This window comes from Hyla sarda, chromosome 2 (assembly GCF_029499605.1).
Source record: "Hyla sarda isolate aHylSar1 chromosome 2, aHylSar1.hap1, whole genome shotgun sequence".
Classification (NCBI taxonomy): domain Eukaryota; kingdom Metazoa; phylum Chordata; class Amphibia; order Anura; family Hylidae; genus Hyla; species Hyla sarda.
This window is the reverse complement of record NC_079190.1, coordinates 1,492,287-1,517,618: the sequence shown is the minus strand read 5'-3', so window position 1 is coordinate 1,517,618 and position 25,332 is coordinate 1,492,287. Positions and strand designations below refer to the sequence as shown.

Here is a 25,332-nt window from a genome sequence, read left to right as displayed (position 1 = left end):
GAAGCATAGAGAAATAAATTCAGACAGAGCCATTATGCTTCAGCGTTCTCTGTGTGCTGTCCACTGAGTTTTATTTCAAATCGTTCAAGCTTATATCACCTTTGTCATTAACATAAGTTCCCACCCTCACGAGGGGGATGTTCTAGCATATAGGGAGTGAGCAAATATCCTGAGGAATGTGCCTTGTCCTCGTGGCACTCCACTTCCTCTACACGATGGTGGGGGCCAGAGCAGATGCCGGAAGGAGCAGAGAGGGAAAACAGATGGTGAAGGGGGGCTCCTAAATGAAATTTTTTTTTCACATAGATAAATCTATTACAGTATAATTTCATCTTCGCTGTCTGTATCATTGAATATCATAGCGAAGGCCTCCTCTGCGCTGTAATAACGTTGTGCTAGTGCTGGGCAGTTTACCGGTATGAACCGGATACCGTTTTTTTTCTTCTCCCATGGTATGGATTTTTGCCCATACCGCTATACCGGTCGGGCCCCTCCCCCCACCCACCGTGTCGTCAGGTGCGTCGCTGCGCACGGACGTCACTGCGCAGCGGCGTCTATGCAGCGTTACTAGGCCGGAGCCTGCCCGGATTGGAGAAGAGGACCCCCGGAGAAGAAGGACAGCCCGGACCGGTTCACCCTCCACCCGGAATGCCGCCGGACACTACAGGAAGAATGGATGGCCCCGCTCACCCTCCCTCCAGCAACTGGGAAGGTGAGTCAGGGTTCCGGGATGGACAGGGGTCCGGGCATGCTGGGAGTAGTAGTTTTGCAACAGCTGGAACACTGACCTATACTATACACTACTATATAGTCCAACATTGTGGGAGTTGTAGTTTTGCAACAGCTGGAGGCTGTAGGGTTGTTTGTTACATCTATTTAAAAGGGTACTCCAGTGCCCCAGTGTTCAGATCATTCAGTTCCAAAAGCCCATTTAGTTACGCTATGCCACCTCAATGCAAGTCTCAATGTAAAAAAAAAAAAAATACCGTGAAATACCGTGATACCGAGATACTTTAGAAAAATACTGTGATACTCATTTTTGGTCATATCGCCCAGCACTACGTTGTGCCATGTTTTTTTTTTTACTACTACTACACAGATCTGAGAAAACGGATCAGATGACTGACAGATAACTCAACTAACAATTAAATTTTTTTGTAGTCACAAAAAGATAAGCGGAGCGACTCCCCCATTCGTAGAAAACTTGCAGCTGTATCACATTGCTGGCATGCGAAGACCGGGTCAAGACCGGAGCGGGGAGGCGGAAGATGTTACGGGGGAATCAGGCGTCGGGCCACAGCCGTATCGCACCAAACGGTGTGATACGGCCGTGGTCCGACGCCTGATTCCCCCGTAACATCTTCCGCCTCCCTGCTCCGGTCTTGACCCGGTCTTCGCATGCCAGCGATGTGTAACATCTTCCCCATAACATCTTCCACCTCCCTGCTACGGTCTTTGCATGCCAGCGATGTGAAACATCTTCCACCTCTCTGCTCTTGTCTTGACCCGGTCTTCGCATGCCAGCGATGTGTAACATCTTCCGCCTCCCTGCTCCGGTCTTGACCTGGTCTTCGCATACCAGCGATGTGTAACATCTTCCACCTCCCTGCTCCGGTCTTGACCCAGTCTTCGCATGCCAGCGATGTGTAACATCTTCCCCATAACATCTTCCGCCTCCCTGCTCCGGTCTTGACCTGGTCTTCGCATACCAGCGATGTGTAACATCTTCCACCTCCCTGCTCCGGTCTTGACCCAGTCTTCGCATGCCAGCGATGTGTAACATCTTCCCCGTAACATCTTCCGCCTCCCTGCTCAGGTCTTGACCCAGTCTTCGAATGCCAGTGATGTGTAACATCTTCCCCGTAACATCTTCCACCTCCTTGCTCTGGTCTTTACCCGGTCTTCGCATGCCAGCGATGTGATACAGCTGCAAGTTTTCTACGAATGGGTGAGTCGCTCCGTTTATCTTTTTGTGACTACATTTTACATGCATATCCTTGTAGCGTGTAGCACCACCCACAGAAGCCCAGACAGACTAAACACTAATTACAATCTCAAGCTATCACCATGGTTCAGAATTAAGTGAAAGTGCCGGATTTTTCTTCTTCTTTGTGGTAATTACATTTTTTTATTTTTAAGTTGGAAGGGTTAAAACAATTACTACACAGATCTGATGACTGACAACACGGACTAAATGACTGACAGTACGGGACTGAACAAACAACTAACAATTACATTTTTAGGGTGCATTCCTACCTGGCGTATTTTGCTGCTACAAATTTTCCTACCCATTGACTTCAATGGGAAAATAAAATATGCAGCAGCAAATACGCCAGGTGGGAACGTACCCTTAGGGGGGGGGGGTTCTTTTATTTAAAAAATTACTGCACGGACGTAATGACTGACAGCACAGATCTGATGACCGACAGCACAAAAATATTGACTGACAGCACAGATCTGATGACTGACAGCACAAAACTATTGACTGACAGCACAAAACTATTGACTGACAGCACAGATCTGATGACTGACAGCACAAAACTATTGACTGACAGCACAAAACTATTGACTGACAGCACAGATCTGATGACTGACAGCACAAAACTATTGACTGACAGCACAGATCTGATCACTGACAGCACAAAACTATTGACTGACAGCAAAGATCTGATGACTGACAGCACAAAAATATTGACTGACAGCACAGATCTGATGACTGACAGCACAAAACTATTGACTGACAGCACAAAACTATTGACTGACAGCACAGATCTGATGACTGACAGCACAAAACTATTGACTGACAGCACAGATCTGATGACTGACAGCACAAAACTATTGACTGACAGCACAGATCTGATGACTGACAGCACAGATCTGATGACTGACAGCACAAAACTATTGACTGACAGCACAGATTTGATCGCTGACAGCACAGATCTAGTGGCAGGGACTAGACGGGATTTTATTTTTTTGCACAGTAAGTGATTTTTCGCTGAGGCAGCACACTTTGGGGGGGGGATATGTATAGGAATAGAATAGAGAACAGATGAGATCCTCAGGGCTGGAGGCGGCAGATCTCTCAGGAGGTAATATATTGTACTTGGGTGGGGGGGGGGAGGGTATGTATATGATTTGGGGGCACACAGAGGAGAAATTATTTGAGAATGGAGCCTGAGATCAGGTAGCAGGCTCACAGTGATCAGCGATCTGTCACAGTGTAATAGATTTATCTAAGTTTTGTCTTCCATGTAAAAAAAAAAAATGTTCATTTAGGAGCCCCCCTTCCCCATCTGCTCTTCCCCCTCTGCTCCTTCCGGTATCTTGGCCCCCACCATCGTGTGAAGACTGAACAAAAGAGGCCTGCAAAACAGGTCAGGACGTTGAGCGACACGAGGACAAGGCACATCCCCCATATTATTTGCTCACTCCCTAAATGCTAGAACGTTCCCTAGCAGGGAGTGGGAACTTATGTTAATGACAAAGGTGATATAAACTTGAACAATTTGAAATAAAAGCTCAGTGGAAAGCACAGAGAATGCAGAAGCATCTGAAACCGACAATGGCTCTGTCTGAATTTATTTCTCTATGCTTCGATATACACATTCTGTATACGGATTTGGCCGGGAGTAAGATAGCTAAAAGAACACTGAGTTAAAGCCACCACAACAGGAGGCAGCAGATCACACAGGGGGCTATATTTTTTACTTGGGGGGGAATGTATGTGATTTGGCACACTGGTAGGGACTTATGTGAGATCGCTGACAATGATCTCACTGGCAGGAACGGGAGCGAGCTGCCGGCACAGGATCTGAAGGGTGATCGGGGGTTAATCTGGGGTTAAATTGCTTTCTTTTAGACTCTTTTGCTGGGTCTGCAGTTAGACTACCGAATCTGAGAAGATCAGGGAGAGAAATGGGTTTCTCAGATTCGGTAAACACCGCAAACCCAGCAAGTCGCTTGTCACTTACTGACTGGCCAATGACAATGATCAGCAGCAGCAGGGGACCATTATGATTGGTCCCCAGCCGCATAGTAACATCAGTCAGCTGCTCAGCTGAACAGCTGTAACGACGATTCTATCACCATGCCACGGGACATGGTGCTAGAAAATGTATTGGACGTTTATGAACGTCCATTTGCGGGAAGGGGTTAAATAGGGAAAAATAAATGTAAGTAAAGTTCTCACACTAGGTGCGGTTTTAGACACTAAGTGAGAAAAAAAATAATAATAAAAAGGAATAATAGAATAGAAATAAAAAAAAATTGAAAAAACTAATGAAAATTAAATATAAATAAATAAAAATAAAGATAAAAATAGTTAAAATTAAAAAAAAAGATATTTTTTACCAGTACAGAATAATAAACCTTTCTCTACCCTTAAAGAAAACCAAATAATTCCAGATTGTAATTAAGATTGCATAATGTGTTCTGCTAGCCTCACCTTGAATACATTTATAATACTAAAAGGGACAATATGAGACATCCATTGTCCGCACATTTTTATTTACACCACAGTAGGGATCAATCTACTCTAGTTTTTTCAGGGCTACAGGTAACCAAACCCAGTTTTATGATTCAGATATCCAAAGCAGAGAGCCAAAAAATTTTGAATTCGAAAGTCTGGAACCTAGAGGACTTAATTGCAATCTGGAATTATTTGGTTTTCTTTAGGGGAGAAAACGGTTTATTCTTCTATACTGGTAAAAAAAATATATATATATTAAATTTTTATTATTATTTTTTCAAATTTTATTTTATTTCTATTCTTCCTTTTTATTTTTCACACTTAGTGTCTAAAACCGCACCCAAACTGCACCGAGTGTGTGAATGGTTACTTATTCTAACCAACTTTACTTACATTTATTTTTCCCTATTTAAAGTACGTTCTGTTCATTATTTCTCCATTATATGATTCTATCCATGTTTCTCATCTCTGGATGGTCCAGGTCATGATTGATCTGATTAATCAGAGCTGCCTATATAAATGACCTGTCATCTGAGTAAGCCACTGAGGAAGGGGCTAGTACCCACTTGTCCATGCCCCGAAACGCGTTTGGCCTACCTACCCTGTCTGAACAAGGTGCTAAGGAAGGACTTTTTATTTAGGAACTTTACCTGGATTACTATGTGACTGCAATTAGATTGATCATTCTGCCGCCACACTGTTCCGACTACCCCCATCTGTGTACTCTGCCAGGTACTATTATATACCACCGCATACCACTGTGTGTGCCTCCATCTGTGTACCCTGCCCGGTACTATTATATACCACCGCATACCACTGTGTGTGCCTCCATCTGTGTACTCTGCCAGGTACTATTATATACCACCGCATACCACTGTGTGTGCCTCCATCTGTGTACCCTGCCAGGTACTATTATATACCACCGCATACCACTTGTTACGCCTAGCGCTCCGGGTCCCCGCTCCTCCCCGGAGCGCTTACGGCGTCTCTCTCTCCGCAGCGCCCCGGTCGGTCCCGCTGACCGGGAGCGCTGCACTGTCATGGCCGTCGGGGATGCGATTCGCACAGCGGGACGCGCCCGCTCGCGAATCGCATCCCAGGTCACTTACCCGTCCCGGTCCCCTTCTGTCATGTGCTGGCGTGCGCGGCTCCGCTCTCTAGGGCGCGCGCGCGCCAGCTCCCTGAGACTTAAAGGGCCAGTGCACCAATGATTGGTGCCTGGCCCAATTAGCTTAATTGGCTCCCACCTGCTCCCAGACTATATCTGATCTCTGCCCCTGCACTCCCCTGCCGGATCTTGTTGCCATTGTGCCAGTGAAAGCGTTCCCTTGTGTGTTCCTAGCCTGTGTTCCAGACCTCCTGCCGTTGCCCCCGACTACGATCCTTGCTGCCTGCCCCGACCTTCTGCTACGTCCGACCTTGCTTCTGTCTACTCCCTTGTACCGCGCCTATCTTCAGCAGTCAGAGAGGTTGAGCCGTTGCTAGTGGATACGACCTGGTCACTACCGCCGCAGCAAGACCATCCCGCTTTGCGGCGGGCTCTGGTGAAAACCAGTAGTGACTTAGAACCGATCCACTAGCACGGTCCACGCCAATCCCTCTCTGGCACAGAGGATCCACTACCTGCCAGCCAGCATCGTGACACCACTGTGTGTGCCTCCATCTGTATACCCTGCCAGGTACTATTATTTACCACCGCATACCACTGTGTGTGCCTCCATCTGTGTACTCTGCCAGGTACTATTATTTACCACCGCATACCACTGTGTGTGCCTCCATCTGTGTACTCTGCCAGGTACTATTATATACCACCGCATACCACTGTGTGTGCCTCCATCTGTGTACTCTGCCAGGTACTATTATATACCACCACATACCACTGTGTGTGCCTCCATCTGTATACCCTGCCAGGTACTATTATATACCACCACATACCACTGTGTGTGCCTCCATCTGTGTACCCTGCCAGGTACTATTATATACCACCGCATACCCCTGTGTGCCTCCATCTGTGTACCCTGCCAGGTACTATTATATACCACCGCATACCACTGTGTGTGCCTCCATCTGTATACCCTGCCAGGTACTATTATATACCACCGCATACCCCTGTGTGTGCCTCCATCTGTGTACCCTGCCAGGTACTATTATATACCACCGCATACCACTGTGTGTGCCTCCATCTGTATACCCTGCCAGGTACTATTATATACCACCGCATACCCCTGTGTGTGCCTCCATCTGTGTACCCTGCCAGGTACTATTATATACCACCGCATACCCCTGTGTGTGCCTCCATCTGTGTACCCTGCCAGGTAATACCAGCGTGTGTCTCTAGCGCTTTTAAATCACCGGACCTCTGCAGTTGCCGGCCGCAGCAGAAACAGCTGACTGAGTGACGTCAAACGCCGCTTTCACTCACCATCTACACGCGCCCGCTCTGGAGCACCTTGGCTGTATACTGTTCTGGCAGAGTCACAATATTATTTACTGTATACCGGCAATTCTAACATACATCGGCGGAGCCTTTACAGAGTGGTGGACGGCGATCATACAAGGAGCGGTGAGCGGTACATAGTACCGGTGGACGGCGATCATACAAGGAGCGGTGAGCGGTACATAGTACCGGTGGACGTCGATCATACAAGGAGCGGTGAGCGGTACATAGTACCGGTGGACGGCGATCATACAAGGAGCGGTGAGCGGTACATAGTACCGGTGGACGTCGATCATACAAGGAGCGGTGAGCGGTACATAGTACCGGTGGACGTCGATCATACAAGGAGCGGTGAGCGGTACATAGTACTGGTGGACGGCGATCATACAAGGAGCGGTGAGCGGTACATAGTACTGGTGGACGGCGATCATACAAGGAGCGGTGAGCGGTACATAGTACCGGAGGACGGCGATCATACAAGGAGCGGTGAGCGGTACATAGTACCCGTGGACGGCGATCACACAAGGAGCGGTGAGCGGTACATAGTACCGGTGGATGGCGATCACACAAGGAGCGGTGAGCGGTACATAGTACCGGTGGACGGCGATCATACAAGGAGCGGTGAGCAGTACATAGTACTGGTGGACGGCGATCACACAAGGAGCGGTGAGCGGTACATAGTACCGGTGGACGGCGATCATACAAGGAGCGGTGAGCAGTACATAGTACTGGTGGACGGCGATCACACAAGGAGCGATGAGCAGTACATAGTACCGGTGGACGGCGATCATACAAGGAGCGGTGAGCAGTACATAGTACCAGTGGACGGCGATCATACTAGGAGCGATGAGCAGTACATAGTACCGGTGGACGGCGATCATACAAGGAGCGGTGAGCAGTACACAGTACCAGTGGACAGCGATCATACAAGGAGCGGTGAGCAGTACACAGTACCAGTGGACGGCGATCATACAAGGAGCGGTGAGCGGTACATAGTACCAGTGGACGGCGATCATACAAGGAGCGGTGAGCAGTACATAGTACCGGTGGACGGCGATCATACAAGGAGCGGTGAGCGGTACATAGTACCAGTGGACGGCGATCATACAAGGAGCGGTGAGCGGTACATAGTACCGGTGGACGGCGATCATACAAGGAGCGGTGAGCGGTACATAGTACTGGTGGACGGCGATCATACAAGGAGCGGTGAGCGGTACATAGTACCAGTGGACGGCGATCATACAAGGAGCGGTACATAGTACCATCAGTTATTCAGATACCGCATCATTGCATACGAACGGTTATTGAATGTGAATTGCGGCCAATCACTATCGCAGATATATATATATTCAGAAGGGTCCTTCCATACACACTGGACATTTTTCTGGTATCTTACAGGTTTCCCTTATTATAGATTGTCCATTTATTATCAAGTATATTTTTATGTTATTTTATGTTATATCCCATGGGCCCGGTGAGAAATTTTATGTGTAATAGTTATTTATAATAAAATGTATGCATCTTTCCAAACATCCATTGCACAGTGATCCCTCAACTTACAATGGCCTCAACATACAAATAGTTTCAACATACAATGGTCTTTTCTGGACCATTGTAAGTTGAAACCAGACTCAACATACAATGCTATGGACAGTCCAGATCTGTGAAATGTGTCAATGGCCGGAAGAACTGACCAATCAGAATGGCCATTCACTGGTAAAACCCCTGTATTACTGAAGCGTATGCACTGACTGATAACTGGTAGCGCCCCCCTACAGTACAGGGAGGTATTACATGTTCTTACAGGTACACTTTACCTGTTCAAACAAAGAGAAGTGATCCAGCGTGGGTAAGTAGAAATCCAGACTTTATTCGAACTCACTGTAAAAGCAGTACAAGCAACCAACAGATCAGACGCGTTTCAAGCACATGCGCCCTTCGTCAGTGATCACCACGCTGGATCACTTCTCTTTGTTTGAATCTGTGTGCACCGGGCTGGGTGCGGATCCGTGCCGGGGGTGTATTGGTGGAGCGAGCTGGATTATCGTGAACTACACTTTACCTGTACCAGGGTTACCTGCTCCTTTGGACACCAGGTGGGGGCGACTCCATGTTACTTTTTTAACCCATTGCCTGTACTGTACAGCTTCTGTCCTCTCCGTAGACCAGTGTTTCCCAAGCAGGGTGCCCCCAGCTGTTGCAAAACTACAACTCCCATCATGCCCGGACAGCCTTTGGCTGTCCGGGCATGCTGGGAGGTGTAGTTTTGCAACAGCTGGAGGCTCCCTGCTTGGGAAACACTGACATAGACAATGATTTACAGCTCCCAGCAGATCTTTATTACTTTTATATTTAAGAACTTTCTTTATCTCTATTAGTTATCTACTTATTTTTCTTTAATTCTCACTTTTTCCTATTTTTGGATGACATTTTGGTGGCTTCAGAACCAATTACCAGGTCTCAACATACAATGGCCGTCCTGGAACCAATTAATATTGTAACTTGAGGGAGCACTGTACAACCTTTTTGGTTGAGGTATTTGAGGACTGGGAACTCTATTATTGTTTGGAGAGAGCTCAGCCCGTCCTTGTCTTCTCCCACATGTGACAGGAGATAATATAATAATACCAGAAGATATATATCCTGACCCACTGACGCCTCCTTCTCAAGGTCCGAAAAATGGCAGCACTCAGTTACCCCCAGGCCTTGATGGTAGAGTGGGATAAACAAGAAAATAGAAACTGGCACAAGTTATTGAAAACCATAGGCAACTACTCACCAGAAGGATGCAACAGAGTGGGAGTAGTAGTAGTACCAGAAGGAATAATGGAGAATGGAGCAGGAAGTCGCTGATTGAGATGAAAATTATTCCTTGGGATTATGGGGAATGACAGGAGGAGGAGGCGTTCTCACAGACATTTCCTTTACATCCGAAGAAGACAAATATTGGCCAACACAAACATACAAAAACACCCAGACAAAAAGACAAAGGGCAGAACAGGAGCCGATCCTGAGAAAAACAATACTGTCTACACCGTCTGAACAACCAGGATTCTCGGAGTGGTTCCTTAAAGGAGTAGTGAAGTGAAAAATAACTTACCCCCTATCCAAAGAATAGGAGATAAGCTATAGATGGTGGGGGGGGGATTGACCACTGGGACCCCCCACGATCTCCTGAATGGGGCCCCGGCCGTCTGCCAAAAACGGCTGTTCCGACCCCCGCAGGAAGCCACGGCCTCTCCATGTATCCCTATGTGATACATGGAGGGGGAATGTCAGCCGCCGCTCCATGCGGGGGTCAGCACGCCCCCTTCCAGCTGACTGTCGGGGCCCCGTTCAGGAGAGCGTGGGGGGGGGGGGTCCCAGCTATAACCTATCCCCTATCCTATCCATTTTCACTACAGAACTCCTTTAAGTAAGCTCAGGACTAGAGATGAGCGAACTTACAGTAAATTCGATTCGTCACGAACTTCTCGGCTCGGCAGTTGATGCCTTATCCTGCATAAATTAGTTCAGCTTGCAGGTGCTCCGGTGGGCTGGAAAAGGTGGATACAGTCCTAGGAGACTCTTTCCTAGGACTGTATCCACCTTTTCCAGCCCACCGGAAAGCTGAACTAATTTATGCAGGAAAAGTCCAACTGCTGAGCCGAGAAGTTCGTGACGAATCGAAATTACTGTAAGTTCGCTCATCTCTACTCAGGACACTCAAAACAGATCAACACTTAAAGGGGGGTCATCTGGCCAGAAATATTTTTTAATAATTAGGGTCAGAGAATGGTGATAAATTTAAAAAAAACAACAACATACATTTTGTTCGATGCCCGAGTTTCTATGCAATGTCTCGATATAGGTATTTATTTATTTTTTATATAACACAAAAATCCAAAACAATATAATTTCTTTTTTATGGAAATTTTTTTTTTTTTATGCGTTTTGGCATTTAATTTATTTGTAAATCTCCTGTGTGGATTCTCTGATGTTTAAGAAGACATGATCTATTTGTAAAACATTTCCTACATTATGAACATGAATACGGATTCTCACCTATGTGAATTCTCTCATGTGTAACAAGAACCTTTTCCACATTTTTAACATGAATAGGACTTCTCTCCTGAGTGACTTCTCAAATGTTTAAGGAGATAGGATTTTTCTATAAAACATTTCCCACATTCTGAACATGAATAAGGCTTCTCTCCTGAGTGACTTCTCAAATGTCTAACAATATAATTTTTATCTTTAAAACACTTTCCACATTCTGAACATGAATATGGCTTCTCTCCTGTGTGAATTCTCGTGTGTGTAACAAGATCGGATTTATTTGTAAAACATTTCCCACATTCGGAACATGAATGTGGCTTCTCCCCTGTGTGAATTCTCTTATGTTTAAGAAGATTCAATTTACTTGAAAAACATTTCTCACATTCTGAACATGAATACGGCTTCTCTCCTGTATGAATTCTCATATGTATAACAAAATATGATTTATCTACAAAACATTTCCCACATACTGAGCATGAATACGGCTTCTCTCCTGAGTGACTTCTTCTCTGGTGTTTAGCAAGATGGGATTTTTCTAGGAAACATTTTCCACATTCTGAACAAGAATGGTTCTCTCCAATGTGACTTATCTCATGTGTAACAAGCTGTGATTTTTCTATAAAACATTTCCCACATTCTGAACATGAATATGGCTTCTCGTTTCTGTGAATTCTTACATGCTTAATAAGATTTGATTTTCTTGTAAAAGATCTCTCACATTCGGAACATGCATACAGGTCTTCTCCTGTGTGACTTTTCTCATGTGTAACAAGACGTCGTTTTGATGTAAAATATTGCCCACATTCAAGGCACAAATATGGCCTTTCTGCTACATGAGTTTCCTGATGTTTAACAAGATCTAACTTCTGAGGAAAACCTTTTTCACATAGTGGACATGAATATCGATTCTCTGCTACGTGCTTTCTCTCGTGCGCTAAAAGTTCTGATGTATCTGTAAAGCATTTCCCACATAGTGAACATGAATATGTCTTCTCCCCGGAGTGAGATCCTGGATATACAGTAAGGGGAAGGAGGTCCTCTCCTAGGGTGAACTGCATGATATCGTCATCTTCTACTTTAATATTTAGTGAAGACATGAAGTTTTCATCTTCATCCTTTGTGGGGTTTTCTGTTTGGATTAAAAAAAAATATTCTAAGTATTTTTTATGAACTTCAGTAGACAAATTTAAAACATTCTGAATACACTGCACAAAGTTTACATTTTTTATAGCTTTAGTCAAAAGTGGATTGAGCAGGAAGGTGAAAAAAAATCTTTCCTTTTAAATAGACTCGTGGATTTGGCACAAAAATTGCCTCAAAAAACGTGTGCGATTTCAGGTTTATAAAACTTTGCACTGACCCCACCTACATCAGCTCCTCAGCACTGGCCCCACCTACATCAGCTCCTCAGCATTGGCCCCGCCTACATCAGCTCCTCAACACTGGCCCCGCCTACATCAGCTCCTCAACACTTGTCCTGCCTACATAAGCTCCTCAGCAATGGCCCCTCCTACATCAGGTCCTTATCACTAACCCCGTCTACATCAGCTCCTCAACACTTGTCCCGCCTACATCAGCTCCTCAGCACTGGCCCCACCTACATCAGCTCCTCAGCACTGGCCCCACCTACATCAGCTCCTCAGCACTGGCCCCACCTACATCAGCTCCTCAGCACTGGCCCCACCTACATCAGCTCCTATCACTTTTGTATATACAGAGCTAATGAACTCATGTAGTAGCTTTGTCTTCTCTAGTTATAACCCCCATCATCCTGCTTGTATCTGCCATTTTTAGCCTGACCCATACATGTACTCCAGTACTTCAAAACATATACACTATCCACAGGACAACCCTAACCGCAGACACTCTCCCCTCCAAATCTCCAAAATGGGGCCTCGGCCCTACCTGTGCATAGAACGATGTGTCAACAAGCACTCCATGCATTCCATATGGTAGTGCCAGAGATACAGTGGGAGAAAAAGTATTCAGTCAACCACCAATTGTGCAAGTTCTCCCACTTATGATGAGAGGCTGTAATTATCATTATAACCTCAACTATGAGAGACATAATGGGAAAAAAATCCATAAAATCACATTGTCTGATTTTTAAAGAATTTATTTGCAAAGTATGCTGGAAAATAAGTATTTGGTCAATAACAAAAGTTCATCTCAATACTTTGTTATCTCCCCTTTGTTGGCAATGACAGAGGTCAAACGTTTTCTGTAAGTCCTCACAAGGTTTTCACACTGTTGCTGGTATTTTGGCCCATTCCTCCATGCAGTGATGTTTTGGGGCTGTCGCTGGGCAACACGAACTTTTAACTCCCCCCAAAGTTTTTTTTTAATGGGGTCGAGATCGGAGACTGGCCTCCAGGACCTTGAAATGCTTCTTACAAAGCCACTCCTTAGTTGCCCGGGCAGTGTGTTTGGGATCATAGTCATGCTGAAAGACCCAGCCATGTTTCATCTTCACTGCCCTTGCTGATGGAAGGAGGATTTCACTCAAAATCTCACGATACATGGCCCCATTCATTCTTTCCTTTACATGGCTCAGTCCAAAAGCATGATGTTTCCACCCCCATGCTTCCCAGTAGGTATGGTGTTCTTTGGATGCAACTCAGCATTCTTTCTCCTCCAAACACGACAAGTTGAGTTTTTACCAAAAAGTTCTACTTTGGTTTCATCTGTCCATATGACATTCTCCCAATCCTCTTCTGGATCATCCAAATGCTCTCTAGAAAACTTCAGACAGACCCAGACATGTACTGGCTTAAGCAGGGGAACATGTCTGGCACTGCATGATTTGTGTCCCTGGCGGCTTAGTGTGTTACTGATGGTAGCATTTGTTACTTTGGTCCCAGCTCTCTGCAGGTCATTCACTAGGTCCCCCGTGTGGTTCTGGGATTTTTGCTCACCATTCTTGTGATCATTTTGATATCATGGGGCGAGATCGTGCACGGAGCCCCAGATGGAGGGAGATTATCATTGGTCTTGTAGGTCTTCCACTGTTCTAATAATTGCTCCCACAGCTGATTTCTTCACACCAAGCTGCTTGCCTATTGCAGATTCAGTCTTCCCAGCCTGGTGCAGGTCTACAATTTTGTTTCTGGTGTCCTTCGACACCTCTTTGGTCTTTGCCATAGAGGAGTTTGGAATGTGACTGAGGTTGTGGACAGGTGTCTTTTATACTGATAAGTTCAAACAGGAGCCATTAATACAGGTAACGAGTGGAGGAATCTTAAAGGATACAGGTATGTGAGAGCCAGAAAGCTTGTTTGTAGGTGACCAAATACTTATTTTACCAAGGAATTTATCAATTAATTAATTAGAAATCCTACAATGTGATATCCTGTATTCTTTCCCCCCCATTCTGCCCCTCATAGTTGAGGTATACCTATGATGAAAATTACAGCCTCATCTTTTTAAGTGGAAGAATTTGCACAATTGGTGTCTGTCTAAACACTTTTTTCCCCATTGTACACAAGTGCAGCATTCGCGTAGCTCCAGTTCTCCCAGCGACCATGTGTGCTGAAACATCAGGGCCCCATTTTGAAGATTTTTTTTTATTGAAGCAGCTGCAAAAGCCCCACAGTTTGCATACTATAGCATATGTTATTTACATAGAATAAAATATAAGAAATATTATACTTAATTATCTCTAAGTAGCACATATATCATTTTATTCCCCTCATCTTAATCATTTTTGTCTTCTTCCACTACATCTATTACCCCGATCTTACTGCCCTTCTTTTAGGTTTCAGTCAGCTTGGTCTATTTGCACAATTAGGTATAGATGTAATATACAGTAACCCCTCGAGATACGATGGCCTCGACATACGTTATTTTCAACATATGATGGCCTCTCAGAGCAGTATTGACATACAATACTTTTTGTTGGGCCATCGTGAAAATAAACGGTTCTCCGGCTGCGCTGGCTGCTGCGCCAGGCTGTTTCAACAGAGCACTGAAATCGGAGGAGGACAGGAACTTCAAATCTTGCGGGGAAGTCATGTGACGTAACATCATCATGCACATTAACCCCCGAACCCCTTAACCTGTTAACGACCATGGACGTGTATACACGTCCATGTGCCGTTAACGGGGTATGACGCGGGCTCCCGACTGGAGCCAACGCCATACCGGCCGCCATTAATAGCAGACATGCGGTGATCGCCGCGGCTGGCTATTAACCCTTTACATCGCTGCTGTCAAAGCTGACAGCGGCATCTAAAGGAAGCTTTGAACACTCCCTGGTGGTCCAGTGGGGTGTCCGATCAAAACAAAAATGGTACCGATAAAAACATCAGATCACGGTGCAAAAAACAAGCGCTCATTGAAAAATAGAAAAAAGTTATAGGGGTCGCACCAGCGATTTCACCGCGGCGGTCCCGAACAGCCCGACTGAGCAACCGGGATTGTTTCACTTTTGCTACAGGCACGGCGGTCAGCTTTGATCGCCACGTCTGAAGGGTTAATACAGGGCATCACTGTGATCGGTGATGTCCTGTATTAGCCGCGGGTCCCGGCCGTTGATGGCCGCCGGGACCGACCAGATATGGTCAGACAGCCCCTAGACCACAGGTTGGATACAGCCAGCTACCTGACTATTATATTTTCTAATTCATATAGCACAAGACCTAAAGGTGATCAGAACTATTATTGCTCTTACACCCCTGTATAAAGAAGTGTAACTGCACATGTGGTGCTTTGCTTGTACTCTCTCGTCTTTGCCATTGTGAACAAGGAACTGGGAATTAAACTGGACTTTTGTAGGTATAAAAGCTACAAATTATAGGCCGATGACCTCAATGTGAGCACAGACAAGGTGGGGCCCGGGGAGGCATGTTTCTCATTCGTCAAAGGTTAATATTCACAACACAGATCAGTCTGATCTTCTCCTTGGGTCACATCACAGGGCAGTCTGATCTTCTCCTTGGGTCACATCACAGGCCAGTCTGATCTTTCACAAGGAACATTGGGTCCATTAAATGTATTCTGGCATTAGTCTCTTTCTATCCATTTCTAATCAAACTTTTTTTTGTTTTGTGCTTTTCTGTATTTAATATATCAGCTTAAAAACATCCAAGCAATTACACATTTCAGGAGATATGTTACATAATTACATTCTTTGTATCTAAGATTAGTTATAATAAGTCTTCTCTTACCTTGTAATGTATAGAGCCCAGGTGTATATATCCTGTACATGGAGTATACAGACCTCACCACGACCCCAGTGCTCCCTGTACCCACAGTAATGGACAATAAGTCTTCTCTAACCTTGTGATTTTGGGGGCCGGTGATCCCCCATCATGACTATGTCCTGGTACAGATCCCTGTGTCCTTCTACATACTCCGGGACAACCGGAACCCAAAAAGCCTCACTTAAGGCCACCATCGCCACTTCTGTAAGCCAAATCAATTACCAGCTAACCACGCATGAAACCAGAATCAAAGAGCTGGAACACCACGCTAGCTTGCTGGCTTACGAGCTCTCAGCGACCAAGGCGGGCACCAGCCAAGTCTTTAAGGAGAAAGTAGTAGAAGATCTCGAAAACAGGTCATGGAGGAACAACCTCCGCATAGTGGGCATCCCGGAGTCGGTTAATTATAATTACTCTCAGCTGGCACCATTATGCAGTTCTGAGTTTCTTCTCTTTTACAATCTCTAGGCCGTATGCAGTGGAGAGTGCCCATCGTGTGGGACTCCCCTCAGAAAGCCACAAAAAGACAAGGAAATAAAACCCTGAAATGCTTCAACTACGCTGAAATGAACGACTCCTAAGCATTTAAGAAATTACTCACCCCAATGCTGTACCGGGGGCATCACATTCTATTGTTCAATAACTTCATAAAAGTAACGAAACCACACAAGGCATTTGCCCCATTATGCTGGTTAATATTCCAAAAGCAAATGAGGTTTACTTAGTAATACTGAAATACTGCACATTCCCCATGCAGTTGAAACCTCTGCCACTTTCTGTGGTAAGCCTCCTCCTCTCTTAACATGGAAGCCCCAATGGAAACTTCTGGCTGCAGAACTCAAACGCTGTAGAACGGAAAAAGCTCACTCCTCTGGCAGCTCTGAAGATTAAAGGGACATGATACCCGAGTTCTCCATTGTTTGTTCGCTGCATGTCAGTGTTCTGGTGCAGGACTTAATACCCCCCCAGTCTGCTGGTCTAGACCGGACTGTATGCTGGTCAGTACTTTCGGATATTGATGTGTTCTTCTGGTCTACTCTGCGACTCATCTCTCTGATGAACATGTACTCCCCCTTCCCTCCCGCCCTCTGTACGGATTTATCTCTGTTTGTTATCTATGATAAGTGAACGCGTGGTAGTTTTACTGAGCTGATAGGCCATCTTGTCTTTTCCCCTCCCTCTTCCCTTTCCAGCTCTATTATAAGTAGCTGTTCGTCTTTAGTTTAATGTTTACATACTGTATTATCCACTGCGCGGCAAGGGTTTCATTTTGGCCCTCTTGTCCTGGGATATCTCATGATGCACTTGTCTGGCCTATGAACTGGGGAGATGATAGGATTTGTCTGACTATTGTGAGATTAAGGCTCAGAGCACCTCACAAGTCCACAGGCGGAAAAAGAGAAGTCTATAACGCTAATTGCACTGTGGTTCTTGCCGTTATATTCTGTGTTCCTCGTTGTTGCGGTTTGCACCTTATCTTCCAATGCCATCTCTATCCATCCGGGAGCCATACTGATGTATGGACATGTCGAGTTACCTGCCAGACTGTCCACATGCCCGTTTCTTATTTCCCAAACTATGAAATTAATTACATGTAATACTGTCCCCTGCCAAACGTAGATTATGTCATCTCAACAAACATGGGAACATCGCACTACTGCACGAGATGCACCATGAAGAGGTAGACTTCTGGTTCATCGGCGGGCGGTAAAAAAGCCGGAGATTTGATCCTAGTCAGGAATATTTTTCCTTGTACTCGGATATCTTCTTCCTCTTATTCTGAAGCAGGTTAGTACATCTGCTCTTAGATACACTGGCTGTACATATTAGTCTGTATTACCTTAATGCCCCTAACAACAACAGGACCCCCTTTAACATCAAGGTGTCATCCTGGGTGCTCCAGGATAGGGAACCTAATATTGTTATAGGAGAGGACTGCAATGCGGTTTTCCACACATCTGAGGAAAGGAGGCGATCAACACCAGTCTTTGTAGAAGAGAGTGCGGGAGATAAAGCTCTCACTGGGTTCTTTGCTGGCAACCACCTCACTGACGCACCACCATCCGGAGGATAGCGAGTTCACTTTCTATTTCCACCCCCAGACAGCTTGGTAGATAATTGACCATTTCATGGTTTCCCCTTCAATCTTAAACAAGACTTAAGATGTCTCTATTCTAGACATCTTAATTTCTGATCATGCACCAGTGACATTGGGGATAGCGGACACACACCCAAAGGGGACAGACATACTGTAAAGGCGTGCGGCTCCGGCCGCTTCCTCTGGCCGCATGCGAGTCCCAGCCCGTCACTTATCCCGCTCTGTTGCTTCAGTAACTTCGCTCCACTGCGCGTCCCCGTCTCCTAGGGTGCGCGCGGTGGAGTTCTGAAATTTAAAAGGGCCAGTGCGCGCATAAGTAAGTGCACCTGAACACTACATTATAAATCCCTGCACCTCCCACACTTCCTTACCGGATCTTCAGTGCCTATTGCCTGATAGAAAGAATACCCTATTGCCTGTTTGCCATACCCGTGTACCCAGACCTTCCCGCTACGTTTCTTTACCACGAACCTTTGCCATCTGCCTTGACCTTCTGCTGCGTTGACTACGCTACAGCCTCATCCTTCTGTATCTCGCCTTGCCCAGTTACCTGTGTGGTCGAGCCTTGTCGGGGGTAGAGACCTGGGTGTCGCCTGCCGCAGAATGCCCATCCTGCCTTGCGGCGGGCTCTGGTGAAGACCAGCGGCACCTTAGACCCCTCTACCTGATACGAGTCATCAGCCACACAGGTAGAGGATCCACATCCTGTTCCAGACCGCCCGCATTCAGTGCGTGACACATACTATGGTGCTTTCCTCATGCACTTATCTCTGATGGAGATTTTAGGGCCCAACTGAAAGAGTGTTTTTTTGACTTCTTAGCAGACAACGCAACCCAATCTCTTTTGTTATGGGATAGTGCTAAGGTGGTCTGTAGGGGGTGCATCTCAGCAAAGAAAAAGGCATCCAAACATGCTTTTCAAAAGGCCACAGACACACTGAGGGAGGCCTACACCAACTCCTTCATACTTCAGGAGAGGATAGACATGCTCTTTAGGGGAAAAAGGGATGCAGTTTTTTTGCCAGTACGGGAATAAGTCTGGAAGGCTTCTGGCCAAAATGGCAAAGGAATGTAGGGGATTCCCCAATATTAAATTTATGAAAGACACAACGGTAAGGATCCATTCCCATCCGCAAAAAAATAATGACATCTTTAGGGAGTATTATGAACATTTCTATACTCGGACGCTGGAAGGGACTTCTTGAACCCAATTACCCAATGTTACGGCTGACAATCTTCTTTCTCTAAATGCCCCAATCACAGAAGCCACTGTCATAGCCTCGATCAAACACCTACACTCCAATAAAGCCCCAGGCCAGATGGCTTTATGAGTGAATTTTATAAATTATTAGCGGGTGAAGTAGCTCCATTACTAAACGCTGTATTTGCAAGAGTTTGACAAGGTGGTCAGATTCTCCCCACCAGTCTTTCAGCCAACAGAAAAGTTCTGCATAAAGAGGGTACCCCCCTCCCACATCTTATAGACCGATATCCTTGATAAACCAGGATATTAAAATACTTCCCAAAATCTTGGCTTCTAGACTGGATCTCATCCCTCCGAGAATAATATTGAAACATCAGGTCGGCTTTATGAAAGGAAGGTTGGGAATCTCAGGACTTTGTTGCCAGTCCTTGACAAAACGAGAACAGCGGGACCATCAAGCACTTTTTGGGCTTCCGTTTAGTATTTCTCCTTTTGGAATTCCTCATTTTCCACAGGGTAGAGAAAATAAACTATTTTAATCGAAGGCATTGGGTATGTGAATGACCTCTCACTTGACAAGACATTCTTCTTCTGGGAAGTAGATACGATATCCCTGACTCTCACTTTCTACCTTATTCGCCGCTATAAAACTTCTAGAGAACAGACTTTCGACAGACTACCAAGTGAATCAGGCTTTACAAAATTTGTGGGCTCCATAGACACGGCTGCGGTGTACCCCCTCGCATTATTGTACAAAATACTGATAGAGCGTATTTCCCAAACCAGCTCTCAGCACATCTCTGACCATTGGTCCTTGGTCATTCATACGGATGATCTATACAAAGCCTAACTGATAGGACTAACCATGTCAGAAACTCTTACTAATGAGAATTGGAGGGCATTTGGCATAAGATGATTCCAGAGTTACACTATATCTTCCATTATATACCGACATCTTCTGACCAGACTGATGCGTCCACAATGGAATCTAGGGTCATTCGTTTAATTCTCCTAGTTGCAGTCAAATGTATTCTATGACAATGACTACTGCAGAGTCCCCCTACACTAGCAGTCACTCATGACGCCCTTTTAGGAGAGGTGACCAAATTTTTCAAAACATGGCGTCATTGAACATGTGTTCTCGCCAGACAAAAGGGTACACATTATAGGCTAATTTAAAGGAGTACTCCGCTGCTCAGAGTTTGGAACAAACTGTTCCGAACGCTGGAACCGGGAGCACGTGACATCATAGCTCCGCCCCCTCATGACATCATGCCCCAACCCCTCAATGCAAGTCTATGGGAGGTTACCTGGTGTATTTCAAACTAATACAACTTATTTTTATTTTTGTTGCCGTATTTCGGATAATTTCCGTTTTCTGGTATCCAGTTGTTTGATGATCTTTTGTGATGGTGCAAAAATGCGATGTAAGAAAATAGCACTTATAGGTTCTCATTTGGAAACACGTGAAAAAAAAATAGCACCTACTAGAAAGCAGTAGATAAATATAAGGGAATTGACAGTCGAGAAGCAGGGACTCCTATTTAAGAGAAGAGTCCCTGCTTCAGCTCAGAAGTAAGTAGCGATGCTCTATACATCACCACCTCCTCTCCTCTCTACACTAGTTGGGCCGGTAACTCTGCATCTGGCCCTATTAGTTATGTTTTTGAGCTGATGTCCCCAGCCCCGTCCTCAAGGCCCACCAACAGTCCAGGATTTGAATTTTTCCTTGTTCTATTCCAATGGAGTAACTAAAAAACCCTAGAATGTTGGTGGGCCTTGGGACTGGGTTAGGGACTTCTGTTTTATAGTATAGGGGAGGGACTACCATTAACCTGTTAGTTATTTGCTGCTTTTAAGTAGGTTCTTATTTTCCATTTTGAATCCTAAAACTTTGAATGCTACCGAGGACAATAAGGAATTAAGAGATGATAACATATGAAGTGGAAAAAAATATGTTTTTTTTTTAAATAGGTGGTCACAGACTGGACGCAGTGGCACATGAAGGACTTGTATTCACATGGAACCATCCAAGAGATGACAACTCCTCCTGATGAGCACCTCATAAGACCTGACAACGGGGACGCGCCACACTAGCAACTGACTGTATGGATGCTGTAGATGCCCCATGCCGTGCCTCTAATCACTGTCTACAGCTGGATTTGGGAGAGGGTCTAAAAACTACCCACTAGGGTATTTAAGGACTTGGGCTAGGGACAGAAAGTCTTCACTGTGGAACTCATTGGGGCGAGGATCTGATGTTGTGGCCAGAACCGTCTTGAGATACTGGACACCTTATTGCTCAGGGGGTCAGTGCTACATCGAAGAACAGGAATTGCTGCTAAGGCCAACACCCCTAAAGGGGCATCCATCATACACGGGCCCGTAGCTTTGTTGTCCAGTAGGTGGAGTGTTTATGCAAAAAACATTATGTTTATTTAAATGAATTTGAAATTTCTATGGGCTAGAAACAGTACCAGCACCGATCACTACTGGGGTATAAAGTGTACTGAAAAAATTGGTTTTAAAGATGGAGCCTTACCCTACGAAACCTCTAAATTCCCTCTGTAAGTCCATTATTATTACGTACCTGGGGTGACATCTTCTCGAATTTCCTTCTTCACTTCCCTCATACACGAGTCATAGCCTCTCATCATTTCCTCTCCTACTTCTTCTTCAGATTCCTCCTCCACTTTAATAACAATCATACCTTCTTCCTGATGGGAAATATAGAACAATTCAGGAGGAAACATCTAACAGATCAATACGAGACCCCACAATCTACCCACACATCTATGACTGCAGGACCCCCCTATAGAGATATAGGATCAGCCTCATCTACCTGATGCTTCTCTGGGACATTTTCTTCTGGACCATCCTGGGAATACAGAGGACGGGGACACTTCTCGTGTGGATTTCTATCCATGACTTCATCTGTAGGGAACACACAGGGACTGAATACAAGATCTCATATATATCAAATATTTCTCTCTCCACAATTCATTCTAGGGTATTGATCAGGCCCCCACCATGACTCCAGTGCCCCTTGTGCCCACAGTAAAAAGATAAAATAAGTCTCCTCTTACCCGGTGTGAGGGGCCGGCGATCCTCTATCATGTCCTGGTACAGATCCTTGTGTCCTTTTATATACTCCCACTCCTCCATGGAGAAATAGACAGTGACGTCCTGACACCTTATAGGAACCTGACACACACAATGATACAGTCATCAGCAGAGCCCTCCCTTATTGTATAATGTCCCAGCATTCCCAGCAGTGTCACCTCTCCAGTCAGCAGCTCAGTTATCCTGGTGGTCAGTTCTAGGATCTTCTGCTCATGTATCAGTGAATGAGGTGGAGGATCCTCGGGGGTGGGGCTCTGGGTGGTGCCCGATCCTCCTGACACACGGGGGGTCACACACTCACCAGACCACTTCTTCACTACTGTGTAATCCTGTGTATGGTGAGACACTGATCACTACAGACATTCTAAGAATCCGCCACCTTTCCAGTCATTTCCGGGATTATTTCTAGGGATAAGACGTCATGTGACCTCTCACCTCTCCGGTTATCAGGTGGATTATCTCTAGGGAGAGGTGTAATATCCTGGCAGCCATGTGCTTTCTGGCCTTCTCCATCCTTGTTGGGCCTAAATCTATAGGAAATATACAGAGTGACTGAATACATTGTGTATATGTGATGATCACATGATGGGGGGTCTAGGGGACCCTCACCCCTGGTCTCCTCTACAATTAGGAAGGTCTCCTCTACCCAGTGGTGATGTTGGGGGCCGGTGATCCCCCATCATGACTATGTCCTGGTACAGATCCTTGTGTCCTTCTACATACTCCCACTCCTCCATGGAGAAATAGACAGTGACGTCCTGACACCTTATAGGAACCTGACACACACAATGATACAGTCATCAGCAGAGCCCTCCCTTATTGTATCATTTCCCAGCAGTGTAACCGCTCCAGTCATCAGCCTGCCCCTCCCTCCTGACACCTCCAGCAGTGCTCACCTCTCCAGTAATCAGCATGCTCCTCCCTCCTGACATCTCAGCAGTGCTAACCTCTCCAGTCATCAGCCTGCCCCTCCCTCCTGACACCCCCAGCAGTGCTCACCTCTCCAGTCATCAGCCTGCCCCTCCCTCCTGACACCCCCAGCAGTGCTCACCTCTCCAGTCATCAGCCTGCCCCTCCCTCTTGACACACCCAGCAGTGCTCACCTCTCCAGTCATCAGCCTGCCCCTCCCTCTTGACACACCCCTGTCATTTATAGAGCCTGGCTGGACCAGGCTCTATCAATGTATCACAGAGCACACAGATCAATGAGTTCAATAGAACTCTTATTCATCTGTATGAGGAATCTAATGATTCCTCCTAAGAGTCTAATAAAGTGTGTATATATAAAAAAAAAATGTTAATACAAGTTTAACCCCTTAAGGACCAAGCCCATTTTAACCTTAAGGACCAGATCAATTTTATTTTTGAGTTTTCGTTTTTTTCCTCCTCGCCTTCTAAAATCCATAACCCCTTTTATATTTCCATCTACAGACCCATATAAGGGCTTGTTTTTTGCGTGACCAATTGTACATTGTAATGAAACTAGGGATCGACCGATATCGTTTTTTTAGGGCCAATACCGATAATCGGTGGAGGTTAGGGCCGATATTCCGGTATAAGTTATCGGCTATTTATCCCCCCGAGACACCGCTGCAGATCATTGATTTAAAGCGGGCGCTTTAAATCAATGCACTGCAGTGGCTTTTGCGGGGCCATAGGCCGCCGCCGCCACCACCCGCTTCTCTCCCCCTACCTGTCAGGGTGGTCCGGGCCATCCATCCTTCCTGTAGTGTCCGGCGGCATTCCGGGTGGAGGGGGAACCGGTCCGGGCTGTCCTTCTCCGGGGGTCATCTTCTCCACTCCGGGCAGGCTCTGGCCTACTACGCTGCGCAGTGACGCCCGTGCGCAGCGACGCACCTGACATCACGGCGTAGCAGCGTCTATGCAGCGTACTAGGCCGGAGCCTGCCCGGAGTGGAGAAGATGACCCCCGGAGAAGAACAGCCCGGACCGGTTCACCCTCCACCCGGAATGCCGCCGGACACTACAGGAAGGATGGATGGCCCGGACCACCCCATTACGGGTAAGTTTAATTTTTTTTATTGACTCGGGTGGGGGAGGGGCCCGACCGGTATAGGCAAAAATCCATACCGGTATACCGCCCAGCACTATGGTGTGGGGTGCGTCGCGGTGCGGTGGGTCGGGGGAGGGGGGCGGTCGCGGTGCGCGGCATTATCGGCAAGGTAATTGCCGATAATGCCCAAAATCGTGATTATCGGCCATACCGATAATCGGTCGATCCCTAAATGAAACCTCTCATTTTACCATAAAATGTAAGGCGATACTTTAAGATTTTTGTACCGCTTAAAAAAAAAAACTAAAACTTTTTGTACAAAATCAGTAATCTAAAATCGCCCTATTTTGACCACCCATAACTTTTTCATTTTTCCGTATATGGGGCGATATGTTTTGGGCCATCATCTGTACTTTTTATCGATACCACATTTGCATATATAAAACTTTTAGATCATGTTTTAGGGAATAAAATGTGACAAAAAAAAAAAAAAAAGGAGATTTTTTTTTGTACTCACCGTAAAATCTCTCTCGTAGCTTTCATTGGGGGACACCTAACTGATGGGTATATGCTCTTGCCACTAAGAGGCGCTGACACTAGGAAAAAGAAAAGTCGGCGCCTCCCTCGCAGGATATACCCGCCCACCTGCAGTGAAGTAACCAGTTTTGTCACAAAGCAGTAGGAGGAGAAGCCAACGAGGAATTACCTACAAAGGACCCAAGAAAGGAATCCCGGAGAACCCCAGAAAAA

At 45.9% G+C, this 25,332-nt stretch overlaps 1 protein-coding gene across 5 annotated transcripts in view; it reads right to left on the bottom strand.

Moving 5' to 3' along the window:
- Positions 1-10,818: 10,818 nt before the first annotated feature.
- LOC130358156 (zinc finger protein OZF-like) overlaps positions 10,819-25,332 on the bottom strand; it is a 31,635-nt gene continuing 17,121 nt past the window's right edge. For 3 of the 5 annotated variants that reach the window (XM_056561008.1, XM_056561006.1, XM_056561005.1), the window contains exons 2-7: positions 23,005-23,099; positions 22,728-22,898; positions 22,533-22,650; positions 22,289-22,380; positions 22,037-22,163; positions 10,819-12,072 (exon numbers count right to left, since the gene is read on the bottom strand). In XM_056561008.1, coding sequence (XP_056416983.1) covers positions 10,994-12,072; positions 22,037-22,163; positions 22,289-22,380; positions 22,533-22,650; positions 22,728-22,898; positions 23,005-23,082 — 1,665 coding nt within the window. In that variant the 5' untranslated portion in view covers positions 23,083-23,099 and the 3' untranslated portion in view covers positions 10,819-10,993. Of the gene's footprint in view, positions 12,073-22,036; positions 22,164-22,288; positions 22,381-22,532; positions 22,651-22,727; positions 22,899-23,004; positions 23,100-23,215; positions 23,322-25,332 lie in introns of those variants that run through there. The other 2 variants (XM_056561004.1, XM_056561009.1) reach the window with 2 other exon arrangements.